At 43.7% G+C, this 12,455-nt stretch overlaps 1 protein-coding gene across 2 annotated transcripts in view; it reads right to left on the bottom strand.

Annotated features, from left to right (window-relative positions):
* LOC309521869 (neuronal acetylcholine receptor subunit alpha-7-like) overlaps window positions 1-12,455 on the bottom strand; it is a 105,651-nt gene that overhangs the window by 72,593 nt on the left and 20,603 nt on the right. For both annotated transcript variants that reach the window (XM_082204969.1, XM_082204970.1), the window contains exon 2: window positions 3,523-3,662. In XM_082204969.1, coding sequence (XP_082061095.1) covers window positions 3,523-3,662 — 140 coding nt within the window. The remainder of the gene's footprint in view (window positions 1-3,522; window positions 3,663-12,455) is intronic.

Genomic DNA, 12,455 nt, shown 5'->3' with positions numbered 1-12,455 from the left:
CAGCAAACAAATAAAACATTGTTTATATGTGGGAAAAGCAATGAAGTGCTTTAAAGGGGGAGGGGGAAGGCATTTTGACTACCCAGGCACTCTCTGACCTTCACATTTATTAATTTTTTAATTGATAAATTGCCTCCCACATGGGCCTCAAGGTGGTTTACATGACAACTACTAACAGCATAAGAAACAAGTTTTCTTCTACCTAAACCTAAGACACGGGAGACCTTTTCACCCAGCTGGGAAAGCAGCTTGAAACAAGAATGTATCCAACTGTTTTGAGACACCGGTGGTATCTACAGAGCAAGGGCAGCCACACTGAAAGCCCTGCAACGAGTGTAGTGGGCTCATGACATTTTAGGGACTTCAACTAGAAACTCTCACGTAGAACACAATGACCTCGAGGGTATATAAGGTGGTCTCTCAGATAAGATAGCCCTAAGCTGTATAGCAGGGGTGCAGGTGGCGCTGTTGGTTAAGAAGTGGGAGAGAACATTCCATGGGACTGAGCAATAGGCAGCTTTGTAGAACAGTCTATTTCATGAAAGTTACAGGAATCCTGGCAGTTTGGTCAGCTTATTTGGCTGAGCAATGGTGCTGATTGATTGATAGGAATCTCAATGACCTTTTGGGGCATGACTGCTCTGTGAAATAAAACCTTACCATTTGTGCGCCACGGCTCTGTTGCAACGTCGCAGTGTCAAGAGTATTTACTATTTAGTGATATTGTAGCATTAGTGATATTGACGCGGGTGGCGCTGTGGTCTAAACCACTGAGCCTAGGGCTTGCCGATCAGAAGGTCGTCGGTTTGAATCCCCGTGACAGGGTGAGCTCCCGTTGCTCGGTCCCTGCTCCTGCCAACCTAGCAGTTCGAAAGCACACCAGGGCAAGTAGATAAATAGGTACCACTCTGGCGGGAAGGTAAACTGTGTTTCCGTGCGCTGCTCTGGTTCGCCAGAAGCGGCTTAGTCATGCTGGCCACATGACCTGGAAGCTGTACGCCGGCTTCCTTGGCCAATAAAGCGAGATGAGCGCCGCAACCCCAGAGTCAGTCACGACTGGACCTAATGGTCAGGGGTCCCTTTACCTTTAAGCTGCATAGCACCTTAAATGTTAGCACCAAAAACCTTCCTTGTGTTAACTCTTGCTATACCGCCACGTGACTAATCTCATGTTCAAATGTTTAGAGGCATTCCCTCCAGTGAAAGGGGCAGTTCCAAACTAGGTCTTTGCCCACCAGATCTGCGGTGACTCCTTTGGAGTCCCTGTGAAAGCTACAAACACTGAAACGAATTGAAAGGACCTGTTGACCCTGCATGCTATATGTGGGTTTCTACGAGGCGAGACGTAGTGATTACAGCAAGAGACTTTATGGAGAGAACAGAACAACAAGGGCAAAACAACTGCTTATATGTATTTCTAAAGGCCTAGGCCACTCCCACTCTCAACGTGATTGGCTGTCTAAACCCCCAAGCTGTGAATCTCAGTGCGTAAGAGCCAATGCCAGTAGACCAAACCCTGAAGATAGTATGTGATTGGATGTCATAAATCGAATCAGAACACGGGGGCTCAGAATCCTAGTCCAGGCTCAAGCTCAGGTGAACACAGATCACTGAATACATAACAGCCCCTATGGCATCATCAGAACCATGCCAAGGCCTCAGAACCTGTTCTACCACTCCTCAGATACTTCTATAGGACTGTAGTTACAGCCCAATCTCTGCCAGAATATCTCAGAGATCTCTAGGTTCCTGAATAGTCCTGGGACTCAGCTATACTGCTGCAAATATAATGATTTAAATGCATTTTAAGCACATTATACAAATGTGACACTAGATGGTGATTGTGAGCTTATGGCAAATTCAATATATTTTTTAAAAACGCTTTTTGAAAAAAAGCATTTTCACAGCGTTTTTTTTTGTTTTTGTTTTTGTTTTGGTATGTGTCCAGATTCCACCCTAGTCAGATGGCTGGGAGCAAACGGGACTTAGAGGCCTCTCTGCAGTGCCCCCTCCTAACCTGGAGGGGATCTTCTTTGCCATCCCCCCCACCTGGCATCGTTGAATAGAGGCGAAGAGGAGAGGATCCCGTCTGGAAGTGTGTGGGTTGCAGAGAGGCCTCTGGGCCCTGGTTATGTCCTAATTACCTTGCAGGACCTAGAGGCTTTGCTGATTCAAAATTAATTCAAGAATAAAATTGGATTAATTTCCAGACATCCAATGGCTATCTGCTCAATTAATTTTGTTGGGGTTTTTTAATCATTTGAAATTGGATATGGGGGTGGGGTTGATGTGTGACCATCCATCACTAATTCTCCCCATACCCAAAGTCACACACCTCCCACCTGCCGCTGCCACCACTATTCAGGATCACCAGTCTCCCCACTTTAACTTTGGGTTAATTAAAGCGCAATTAGTGTCACCCAGCCCCAGAGATTCCGTGCTAACAACCATTAGAAGCAAACTGACAAAATCATTTTTGACAGGCAAAATTATCCGCCTGTAATTCTCTTGTGGTTAAAAGCTTTCTAGTGACAGCACCCACAAAGAGTCAGACGTAGAAGGTTCTTTGGAATGTTTGAAATAGTTGTTACACCAATCATCTTATTGCTTTATTCTTTCTTTAAGGTTTTTGTTTTTACAATCAAGTGGGGTATAAATTTTATGAAATAAATAAATCTGCAACATTCTCTCTCTTGGGTGTGCCATATTTTTATGACTACAGAACACTGAGTGCTTTTGAAAGGAGGGAAAACTTATCTCACACATTCTCATTTGGGTTTACTTTAAAAGCTAAGCTGCTACAAAGCCACATGGAAAGGTCCTCAAAAGAAAGGCTGGATGTGGAATGATCAGAACAAGGGTAGTCAGCGCAGAGCCAGTGTGGTGTAGTGGTTAAGAACGGTAGAATCGTAATCTGGTGAACCGGGTTCGCGTCTCCACTCCTCCACATGCAGCTGCTGGGTGACCTTGGGCCAGTCACACTTCTCTGAAGTCTCTCAGCCTCACTCACCTCACAGAGTGTTTGTTGTGGGGGAGGAAGGGCAAGGAGAACGGTAGCCACTTTGAGACTCCTTCGGGTAGTGATAAAGCGGGATATCAAATCCAAACTCTCTCAGTACGCTCTGAATATTTTGGACTACAACTCTCATCAGCCCCAGTCATCATGTGCCAGTCAATCATGGTGGGAGTTTTAGTCCAAAATATCTGAAAGGCACCATGTTGAGTTGACTATTCCTTAATTAAAGAATAACATTACCACTCGGGCTCATCAATTTTTAAAAAACATGATTAAAATCCCACTCCAAATGTTAACAAAATTGGACATACTGCAATAAAGTTATATATTTGCCTTTAACTATCTTGTTTTAGAATAAGGTGGTTGAAATGTTGTCTGGGTTAACTTATATATTTTAACAGGTCTGCTGAGAGATCCTTGTTCACCTGGACCAACAATGCTCTACACACGACTGATTTTTAATTTGTTTTACTTAAGAGCTGCTAAGGAACAGGAAGCCAACTTACCACGTCAATTATCTGCAGCAATGACAGTTGCAGCTCCACAACGAGGGGCTGTGAGTCATTCACTACCGGCCTTTCCAAGCTGTTATAGTTCTTCAGTAACTCTCTGTAGAGACGTCTTTGGTTTTCACCTTGCTGGGAGACTATGGGAAGAAGAAAAAAGCACCGTAAGAGAGCATCTTAATTATGACAAGTGTTTTTCAGTCTTCTGTGTGTATATCAACAGAACTAGGTTCAAATTACTGGTCAGTTCTGTTACTTGGGAATGACTGGTGTCAGGAGTGGACCCAGTAATCAGAAATCACTGCTCACACCAACTTTGTCTTAGAGAAATCCTTGATATTTCCAGATGTTCACACACACACACACACACACACACACACACACACACACTGACATTGTAACTCTGTTTTGTGGACAACAAATGTGGGTTCTGCAAGCCCTTAAGGTAGCTAAGATACTGTAAGGACAAACATCTATCACCCAGTTGTTTGAAGATCTCACTGCTCTTTCTACATCTGAATGTGTGCCTTACAGTTGTAAATTTCATTTAGATGAGATTTTGGACTGCCTATATTAATTTATATGTTTAAAACAGGATTCACAGAATTTTTTTCTTGTTAACATCAGCTGGCATTGCCAGCATAATTTCCACGCAGGTCAGAGTCCTCTTTTTCTGGTGATGCTTACGAGGTCACCATGTTGGAGTGAGAGTGAAATAGAGATGTAATTTTAATTCTTAAAGCATAGATGACTTCAGCTTAGCAGAAAAAGACTCCATGCGACTCTTTGAAAATCCCTTTATTTGTGTGCTCAGCTCTGTCTGTTTTGCGCAAAGTTCATTAAACGAAACTACACTGTGCACTCATTTGAGGAAATAACGCACGCACCATCCTTTCTGTACTTGAGAACAAGTAAAGTGAGCATTACATTTTATTAGACTTCAACGCCGCTTAACAATTCCAAATGTTTAGCGAGGCATGTCTTATCAAGCTGTACGTTATTGCAAACTTTCTCCAGGGAATGGGGAAACATGAGAATGTTCTTCGCTATTGCTGCAGTTTGCGTAGATTTCGTGTCACCTGCTTTATGAACTGAAGGAGCTGTCACTTGTTCTCACAGTAAAGAGAAAAGCTTGTTTACCCCACCTATGGTTTTTAGCATAACAAAGGGTGTTTTGTATCTGTCTGTTTGCATCCAGATTTAATTTTTCTTAATATAATATTATGCAGATTCCTATGCAAGCAGAGCGGTTGGGTTCCTGGCAAGTCACCAAGGCAGCTGTTGGTGTTGTACATGGTTAGGCTATCTAATCAAGCTATCTGTTCTTCTTCTTGAGATATAGCCCCTGAGCAAAAGTTGATGTGGAACCAAGAAAATGTGCTGCGGGGACAAGAAAGAGACCCGAAGTAAAAAAAAGGACAAAAGGACAATTACAGAGTAACAACTGAAAAGTTATACAGACACAAATGTGCACACAAGCTCTCAAGTTCTCCAATAATGCACCACGCAGATGCAGATTCCATGCGGTGCAATCTGTGTACCATCCAATTAACACAACTCAGGGTAGAGCTACACAGATAGGTGCAGATTGTATTTTCAGCGACTCCCACTAGCTATTATGGGATAATTTTAACAGCCTGTAATCTGGGCCAGACATGAGAAAGGGATGTCAAGGTCCACAAGAGGTATTCAGGGAGGTTGTTGCAGTGCAAATGCATTGGTGGAGCCAATCTGACACTTCTGCTGTTGTGCTTGCGCTACGACAACCTCCCTGCCACCTCAACCCTCACCCTCACTTTTGGTAAGCAACAGAGATCCATTCCTGGGAAGCTAGTGGAGTGGCTCTATCCCACTTTGTGGGCAGATTTTTTGCTTGAGGCACCTGGAAGTAAGCAGGGATGGTTGTGTCACAGACAGGGGTGCCAACTTGAATAAAATATTGGTGGAGCAAGTAAGCAGATGCACACCATTTAAATGGCAATGCCCATCAACTTTGGGGGAACCCAGCCCCTTCAAATATTTTGTTGGGCAGGGTGAAGGGGCCTTGGCTCCTAGGAGTTGGTTCCTATTGTCACGGATGGTAAATAATGATTGGCAAGTGAAGCAATGATGAGATGTTATTATAATCCACCTAAGGTGTAAATAATAAGTGTTACTGTCTTCTTAAATTATAAACGGCAGTGCAGGGAGAGTGTCTATTTACGTATATGTTTCTAGGATTTATATTGCATCCTTCATTGTGAAGTTATCCTGGTGGAGATCACAACAGTATAAAATACAACGTAACAACAACATATAGCTATAAACAGTACATTCATTTGACATTTGTAATGCCCAATGTATTCAGAAGTCTATCCAAAGGCCTGGAGGGAGAATAGAGAGCTATCTTCAACTGGTGTAAAAATTAGACAAAAATAGGCACCAGCCAAACTTCAAGGGTGAGAGTGGCACGACAGCCAGGGTGCCATTGCTGAGAAGGTCCCCCAGCAAGTCATTTATCACCTGACCTCAGTTAGCATTGACATTGCCAGGAGAGCCAGCTAACCTCAAAGTCTGAGCATGGCAATATAGAAATGTTTTAAGTTACCAACCCTTTTTTACTACTGCACACACTTTGAATTTTGAGAAAGTGATATGGGCACAAGTCACAAAATAGCTACCATGGGGGCATAGCATAACACAACATGGCTACTATGTGGGTATGACATAATACAAAATTAGACAGAGAGAGCTGTCATTCCTGCTTTTCCACCCACCCTGCTCCAGACAATCTCAGACTTTCCATGTGCTGATTGTGGAGATTCCACAATATTGATTTCTCTCAAATACATAATGATGCTGTGGCTAGGTAAAGGTAAAGGGACCCCTGACCATTAGGTCCAGTCGTGGCCGACTCTGGGGTTGCGGCACTCATCTCACTTTATTGGCCGAGTGAGCCGGCGTACAGGTTCCGGGTCATGTGGCCAGCATGACTAAGCCGCTTCTGGCGAACCAGAACAGCGCACGGAAGCGCTGTTTACCTTCCCACCTTCCTATTCATCTACTTGCACTTTGACGTGCTTCCGAACTGCTAGCTTGGCAGGAGCAGCGACCGAGCAACAGGAGCTCACCCCGTCGCGGGTATTTGAATCACTGACCTTCTGACTGGCAAGTCCTAGGCTTTGTGGTTTAACCCACAGCGCCACCTGCATCCCGATGCTATGGCTATCCAATAACCAAAGGGAATGTTCCCTAGAAAAGTATACAAGGTGGACACACACTAGAGAATGGACCTTTGTGGCCAGAGGCGCCATCTTGCACACAGCACACACGTGACATTGTAAAGTCGGGAGATCGAGCCCAGCATGGCACAGCTGCAATGGTCAGCGGCTCCTCCTTTCTCAAGCTCAAAAGAAGCCCACGCCACACTCTCCCTCCTCCAGCCCCTCAACATTGAGGGGGCCTGAGCCCCTGCCAAATGATATTGAGGGGGAACAGTCAGTGCTGGTAAGCCAGCTGGATCTGAAAAAGAATCTCTACACTACTGAGGCAACCTGGACCTCAGTGACGGGGTCAAATCAAGGAGTACCCCCAGACAACTTAACTGATCATTCAGGTGGACTGGAACCCCATCTAGAAAAGGCTGCCTTCCTATTTCCTGGATTGGGAAACCACCAGTTCAGAGCACCTCCTTCTCTTCTAGATTCAGCTTCCTCCAACTCTTTACTGCCTCCAGTAACCGACCTTTTTATTAGTGGTAATATCGTCCTCTTCTGTCACACCATATCTGACTATGCTCTCTTCCCTAACAGAGATAGCTTTCAAACTGGAACTCTTTAGTGCTCCTAAACTGAAGCATTACTTTTCCACAATTAGCCAAGAGTGGAATTAAAATAGAGATTCCGCACAGCACTTAATACAATGTTATATTACTGAGCAGTGCCTTTTCTCCATGGGCAAGATCTCTCTAGAATGTTTAGCCACAAGGAAGGCCCATTCAGCAAATATTCTTTCGGATGTTAATTAAAACCCTGCTTGTTTTATTGGTTCCTGTTAAGTGTGGCAGTGAGATTGCTAGTGAATGTTGTGTCAATTGCCCCTTGAATAATCTCTCTTGATCACCTCAGCGTCAGCTTCTTTTTTCACTGGAAGGAGAGGCTTTAATTACTGTTTGCCTCTCATTGCTATTTTTTGTTCACTTTTATAGCAAAATGGAGCTATAAAATGAATGGGGGGGATATGGAAGGAACAGAAACTGACATTGGTGGGGCAGCACCCCATTTGTCCTAATGGACTAGCCACCACTGTTGGAAGTCCTGTGCAATGCTAAATTTTGGAAGAGACTGTGCTGATGTTGTTGGTGGCAAGGAACAATAAAATACCATAGGTATGAAAGGATACTACCTGGATGCTAAGAGTTTGGGGCAAATATTCTTTGGTGTACTTGGTGTATTTGGTGTACAAGGGACGCGGGTGGCGCTGTGGGTTAAACCACAGAGCCTAGGACTTGCCAATCAGAAGGTTGGCGGTTCGAATCCCTGTGACAGGGTGAGTTCCCATTGCTCGGTCCCTGTTCCTGCCAACCTAGCAGTTCAAAAGCATGTCAAAGTGCAAGTAGATAAATAGGTACCGCTCCGGCGGGAAGGTAAACGGCGTTTCCATGCGCTGCTCTGGTTCACCAGAAAGCGGCTTAGTTATGCTGGCCACATGACCCGGAAGCTATACGCCGGCTCCCTCGGCCAATAAAGCGAGATGAGCACTGCAACCCCAGAGTCGGTCACGACTGGACCTTTACCTTTACTCTTTACTCTTTGGTGAGAGAACCCCAGCAGAGATTTAAAGTCACAATATATGCAGCAAAGTAAAGCATGGAAATAGAGGCTGTTAGACCTTTAAAATATGCCTTTCTAAGATCTTTCCAAAGTTCTCCTCTTCCTATAGCATAGCAAAAGACCACACATTTGGGAAGTAAAAAAAAATTGGTTTACTTGCAAACTCTCCAAAAGGTCAGCTTCATGTGTTTTTCCATGCATCAATCAGAAAACTCAGACAGTAGAACTTGGCTTAGTTACAGTGGATAAAGTTCTGAAATTATTGGTATAGGAACTCAAAAGAAGCTTGTTAGAGCCATGAGGTCTGAGCCTGAAGTAACCAGCTCAGACTTCTTTACACACTGAGCTTCTCAGGTAGACTGAGGTACATTAGGCTTGATTACCGGTACTTTCCTCCCAAGGTAGGGGGCAGTGACCTAGCTAAGCCTGGCAGGACAGCCTTACTCTATGGCTTTAACTCCTTTATGCATGTTGGTTATATGAGGCTGTTACACAGATGTAACAGAAGTTAAGTCCCAATTTGCTCAGTTAGCTTTACTTCCAAGTAAGTGTGCAGAGGATTGAAGTTCCAGTACTGGAGCAATAAAGTAGCAACCCATCTATTCTCTTTTTTTTTTTTTTTTTGGAGTCTCATTCACACCCACTGAAACCACTGGAATATGAGGATAGCAAGCTTATAGCCTAAATGGCCTTCCCAACATTGCAGGATGCGTCAATTCCTTTGGCAGAGATTTGCAAGGCAGACGGCTTGCTTGGTATATTTTGCAGATTTCCGAGAACATAAAGCGTGCTACAGCCATATGCCATTTAATCCCTGCAGATATAAATGTGTCCCGTCTGCTTTCGTTCCTTAGTGCAGTCAGCATTGTGGCATTTGCCAACAACAGCAAGCACTTGTATAAAATATACTTAACACCGAGTTTAGAACACAAAAAGCGGCAGTATATATGCTTTCTGAAATGATACAGCTCTGATACCAGTTTCATCAGATCTCTCCAAAGTGTCTTGCTCTGTATTTCAGTATTCCTCATCTTTGGGCATCCTGTTTACTTATGGAAGCAATCTGTTTTGATACAACCTTCATACTTATTTCTTTGTTAAATCTAACATTCAGGTCCCACTGGGTGTTTATGGAGCAACAACCTTCCAAATTTATTTCTGGCTATTAAAGCCTCAATATTTGGCAAAGCAAAAGCTGGCCTGACTGAGAACTGATTCTCAGGTCACCTGAGGCTACTACTAAAGGCACAGGTCCAATGCAGATGGCATGGACAATAACACAACCCCCACCCCCTGCAAAAAAAGGCGAGGGGAATAACACAGGATGTTATATAGAAAGAAGAAGAGTGGGAAAATGTGATGGGAATATGCTTTAGCTACTCTAGTGCAGAGGGTTGTTAAATGCCAGGAAAAAAAACTTGTGATAGAAATCAAAATGCACACCAGTATTACAATCCCTGGTACCTGAATTACCTGCAGAATAGGCTGCAATACAGAATGTGCCCGTTTTCTTTCTCCCAGGTGAATGATTACCTTCCATGAAGACGTCCAAGTTGATTAACAATATGGAAGACAGCAACTTCCCTCAGATAAAAGCTAAAATATATTAGCAATTCCTTTAGATTAGAAGTCGGGTCTTTAGCACAAGGGCAAATCCACCTTGTACATCTGTTTCAGTTCTATCACAGCTCAACTAGCATTCAGTGTCGCCTTAAAGATTCGGAGAATTGTAGTTGGGGCCGAGTGCTGGGAATTCTCTCCTAAGGGACAGGAAACGATGATTAACAGTGCAATCCTAAGAAGAGTTTGGATTTGATATCCCGCTTTATCACTACCCTAAGGAGTCTCAAAGTGGCTAACAATCTCCTTTCCCTTCCTCCCCCACAACAAACACTCTGTGAGGTGAGTGGGGCTGAGAGACTTCAAAGAAGTGTGACTAGCCCAAGGTCACCCAGCAGCTGCATGTGGAGGAGCAGGGAAGCGAACCCGGTTCACCAGATTACGAGTCCACTGCTCTTAACCACTACACCACACTGGCTCTGCACCCACTGTGACCAAACTGGTCATGCTCCCCAAAATCTGCCTCTGCCTAAGTAAGTCTCCAGTCAAGATGATAGGTAAGTCAGGGTAGATGGAGTCCAGATTCTCAAGCACATGTGTAATAAGATCCCATTGTAGGTTCTTGGCTGTGACAGTGGGAGTGGGAGTGGGAGGGATATACACATTGAACAAGAACATTTCCTGGCTTTCTAGCACTATCTTTGTTACTAGTGATTTACAGCTAGCATTTGTCGACAGGATATGGCCTACCTTTCTTGTGGCTTTTGGTTGCCGGAACAGAAAAGGCATTAAAACCTGCAAATTCGATGTGACGTGACGACCAGGTTTCTTGTAAACAGACTATATCATGTGCGCTTATTAACTTTGTGAAATCAGGGAGACAAAGCTTAGAAAACCACCCTGCCAACCTAAGTAAGTGAGGTTAGGACTGCAGCCTTAATTACAGTAGTTTTGTATTGTTGACTGGCCCAGTTTTCTGGCATCAGGCTTATCCAGAAATAGTCAAGGTTAACCATTGTACTTAACAGAAAAGCAAAATACTGTATGATGATGTGAAGGACTGTCGGTGTCTATAAGGAACATAGCCGAAAGTTGTTACTTGCAAGCTACTATGCAAATATAAAGCTCTTTTTTTTTTCTTCAAAGCTCCTTGCATGCATTCAGAGTTGGCTCAGTCCCAGCCTTGAGGACGGTGCCCTTTCTAAATAGTTGAGTTGGCTTCAAGACATAACAGGATACGATGCTTTGCATGCTAGTCCTCTTTTCCTCCTCCCAGGAGAAAACATGACATTTAAAGGGGACCTCCCACTCTGAAGGGGAAAGGTGGCCAAAATGAATGGCTTGCCCTCATTAGAAAATGGAGCACCGCTTTGGCACCAGCTAGGATGGAGTGATTTGGTGTTATGCGCAGGTGTACAATTTGGAGGGTGGCAGTATCCCCTCTTCTGTTTGTTCCCCCACTCCTGTCTCACTCCATCATAGGGAAGACCCACAGCTCTGTTTACTGTGAAGTAATAACGGTAACCATAGCCAATGCCTTTGAAACACTTATTTATCTACATCTGTATTTATATCTATGCACACACATACTCAGCTGGATTGTCAATATGCACTGGAAAAGCATAAAAAGGCCCACAGGAATAGCTCAGTTGGTAGAGCATGAGACTCTTAACCCTAGGGTTGTGGGTTCAAGCTCTACATTGGGCAAAAGATTGGGCAGGGGGTTGTAATAATAATAATAATAATAATAATAAAATAATAATAATAATAATAATAATTTATTATTTATACCCTGCCCATGTGGCTGGGTTTCCCCAGCCACTCTGGGCGGCTTCCAACAAAACACTAAAATACAATAACCTATTAAACATCAAGATTGGCCTTGATGATCTTCATCATCCCTTCCAACTCCCAGGAATCTATGATTCTCTGCGATCCATAATTCAGCTTGCCAACCACAGTTAATGAAATGGCAGTTTGTGTACTGTATGGTATATCCATACCCATAGTACACTGCCTATGTAATGTAGCACAGATTAGAGCGGTGCTCTCAAAAACTTGGGTCACACTTGCGAAAAAATTGGCCTTAAGGTATTATTGGCCACTTTCACAAGTCCCGTTAAACTACAGTTTATTGGGACATACGTGAGCTGCAACATGCCCTCAGCTCTCAAGTTTCCCCTTTCTCTTCCCACACAACTAAAAGGGAAAGCTTAGCTTTCCGTTAGCCGCCATGTGCAATGTCATTTGAACCTGGACTATGGTCAACACTATTGAGGGTTAGTTTCCACTTTTGAAACCATGGTTTGAAGTTGGTATGTTTGAAATGATCCACAGTTTGTCGTACCAGATTGCATGTCGGACCACAGCTGAGGAAAAAGAAAAAGCTCCTGAATGCTGCCTCACAAAAGTGCACAAAAGAGACGACACAGTTTAGTATGACTTCTGAATGTGACCAGTGTAATACATTGTCCCAAGATACATTTGTTCTGGCTGTGAAACTGATATAAGAAGGGAGAAGAAAAAAGGAGGCCAGTGATCAGTGTGTGTGTGTGTGTGTGT

This window comes from Podarcis vaucheri, assembly GCF_965113315.1.
Source record: "Podarcis vaucheri genome assembly, chromosome: 17".
NCBI lineage: Eukaryota > Metazoa > Chordata > Lepidosauria > Squamata > Lacertidae > Podarcis > Podarcis vaucheri.
This window is presented reverse-complemented; position numbering and strand designations above follow the sequence as displayed.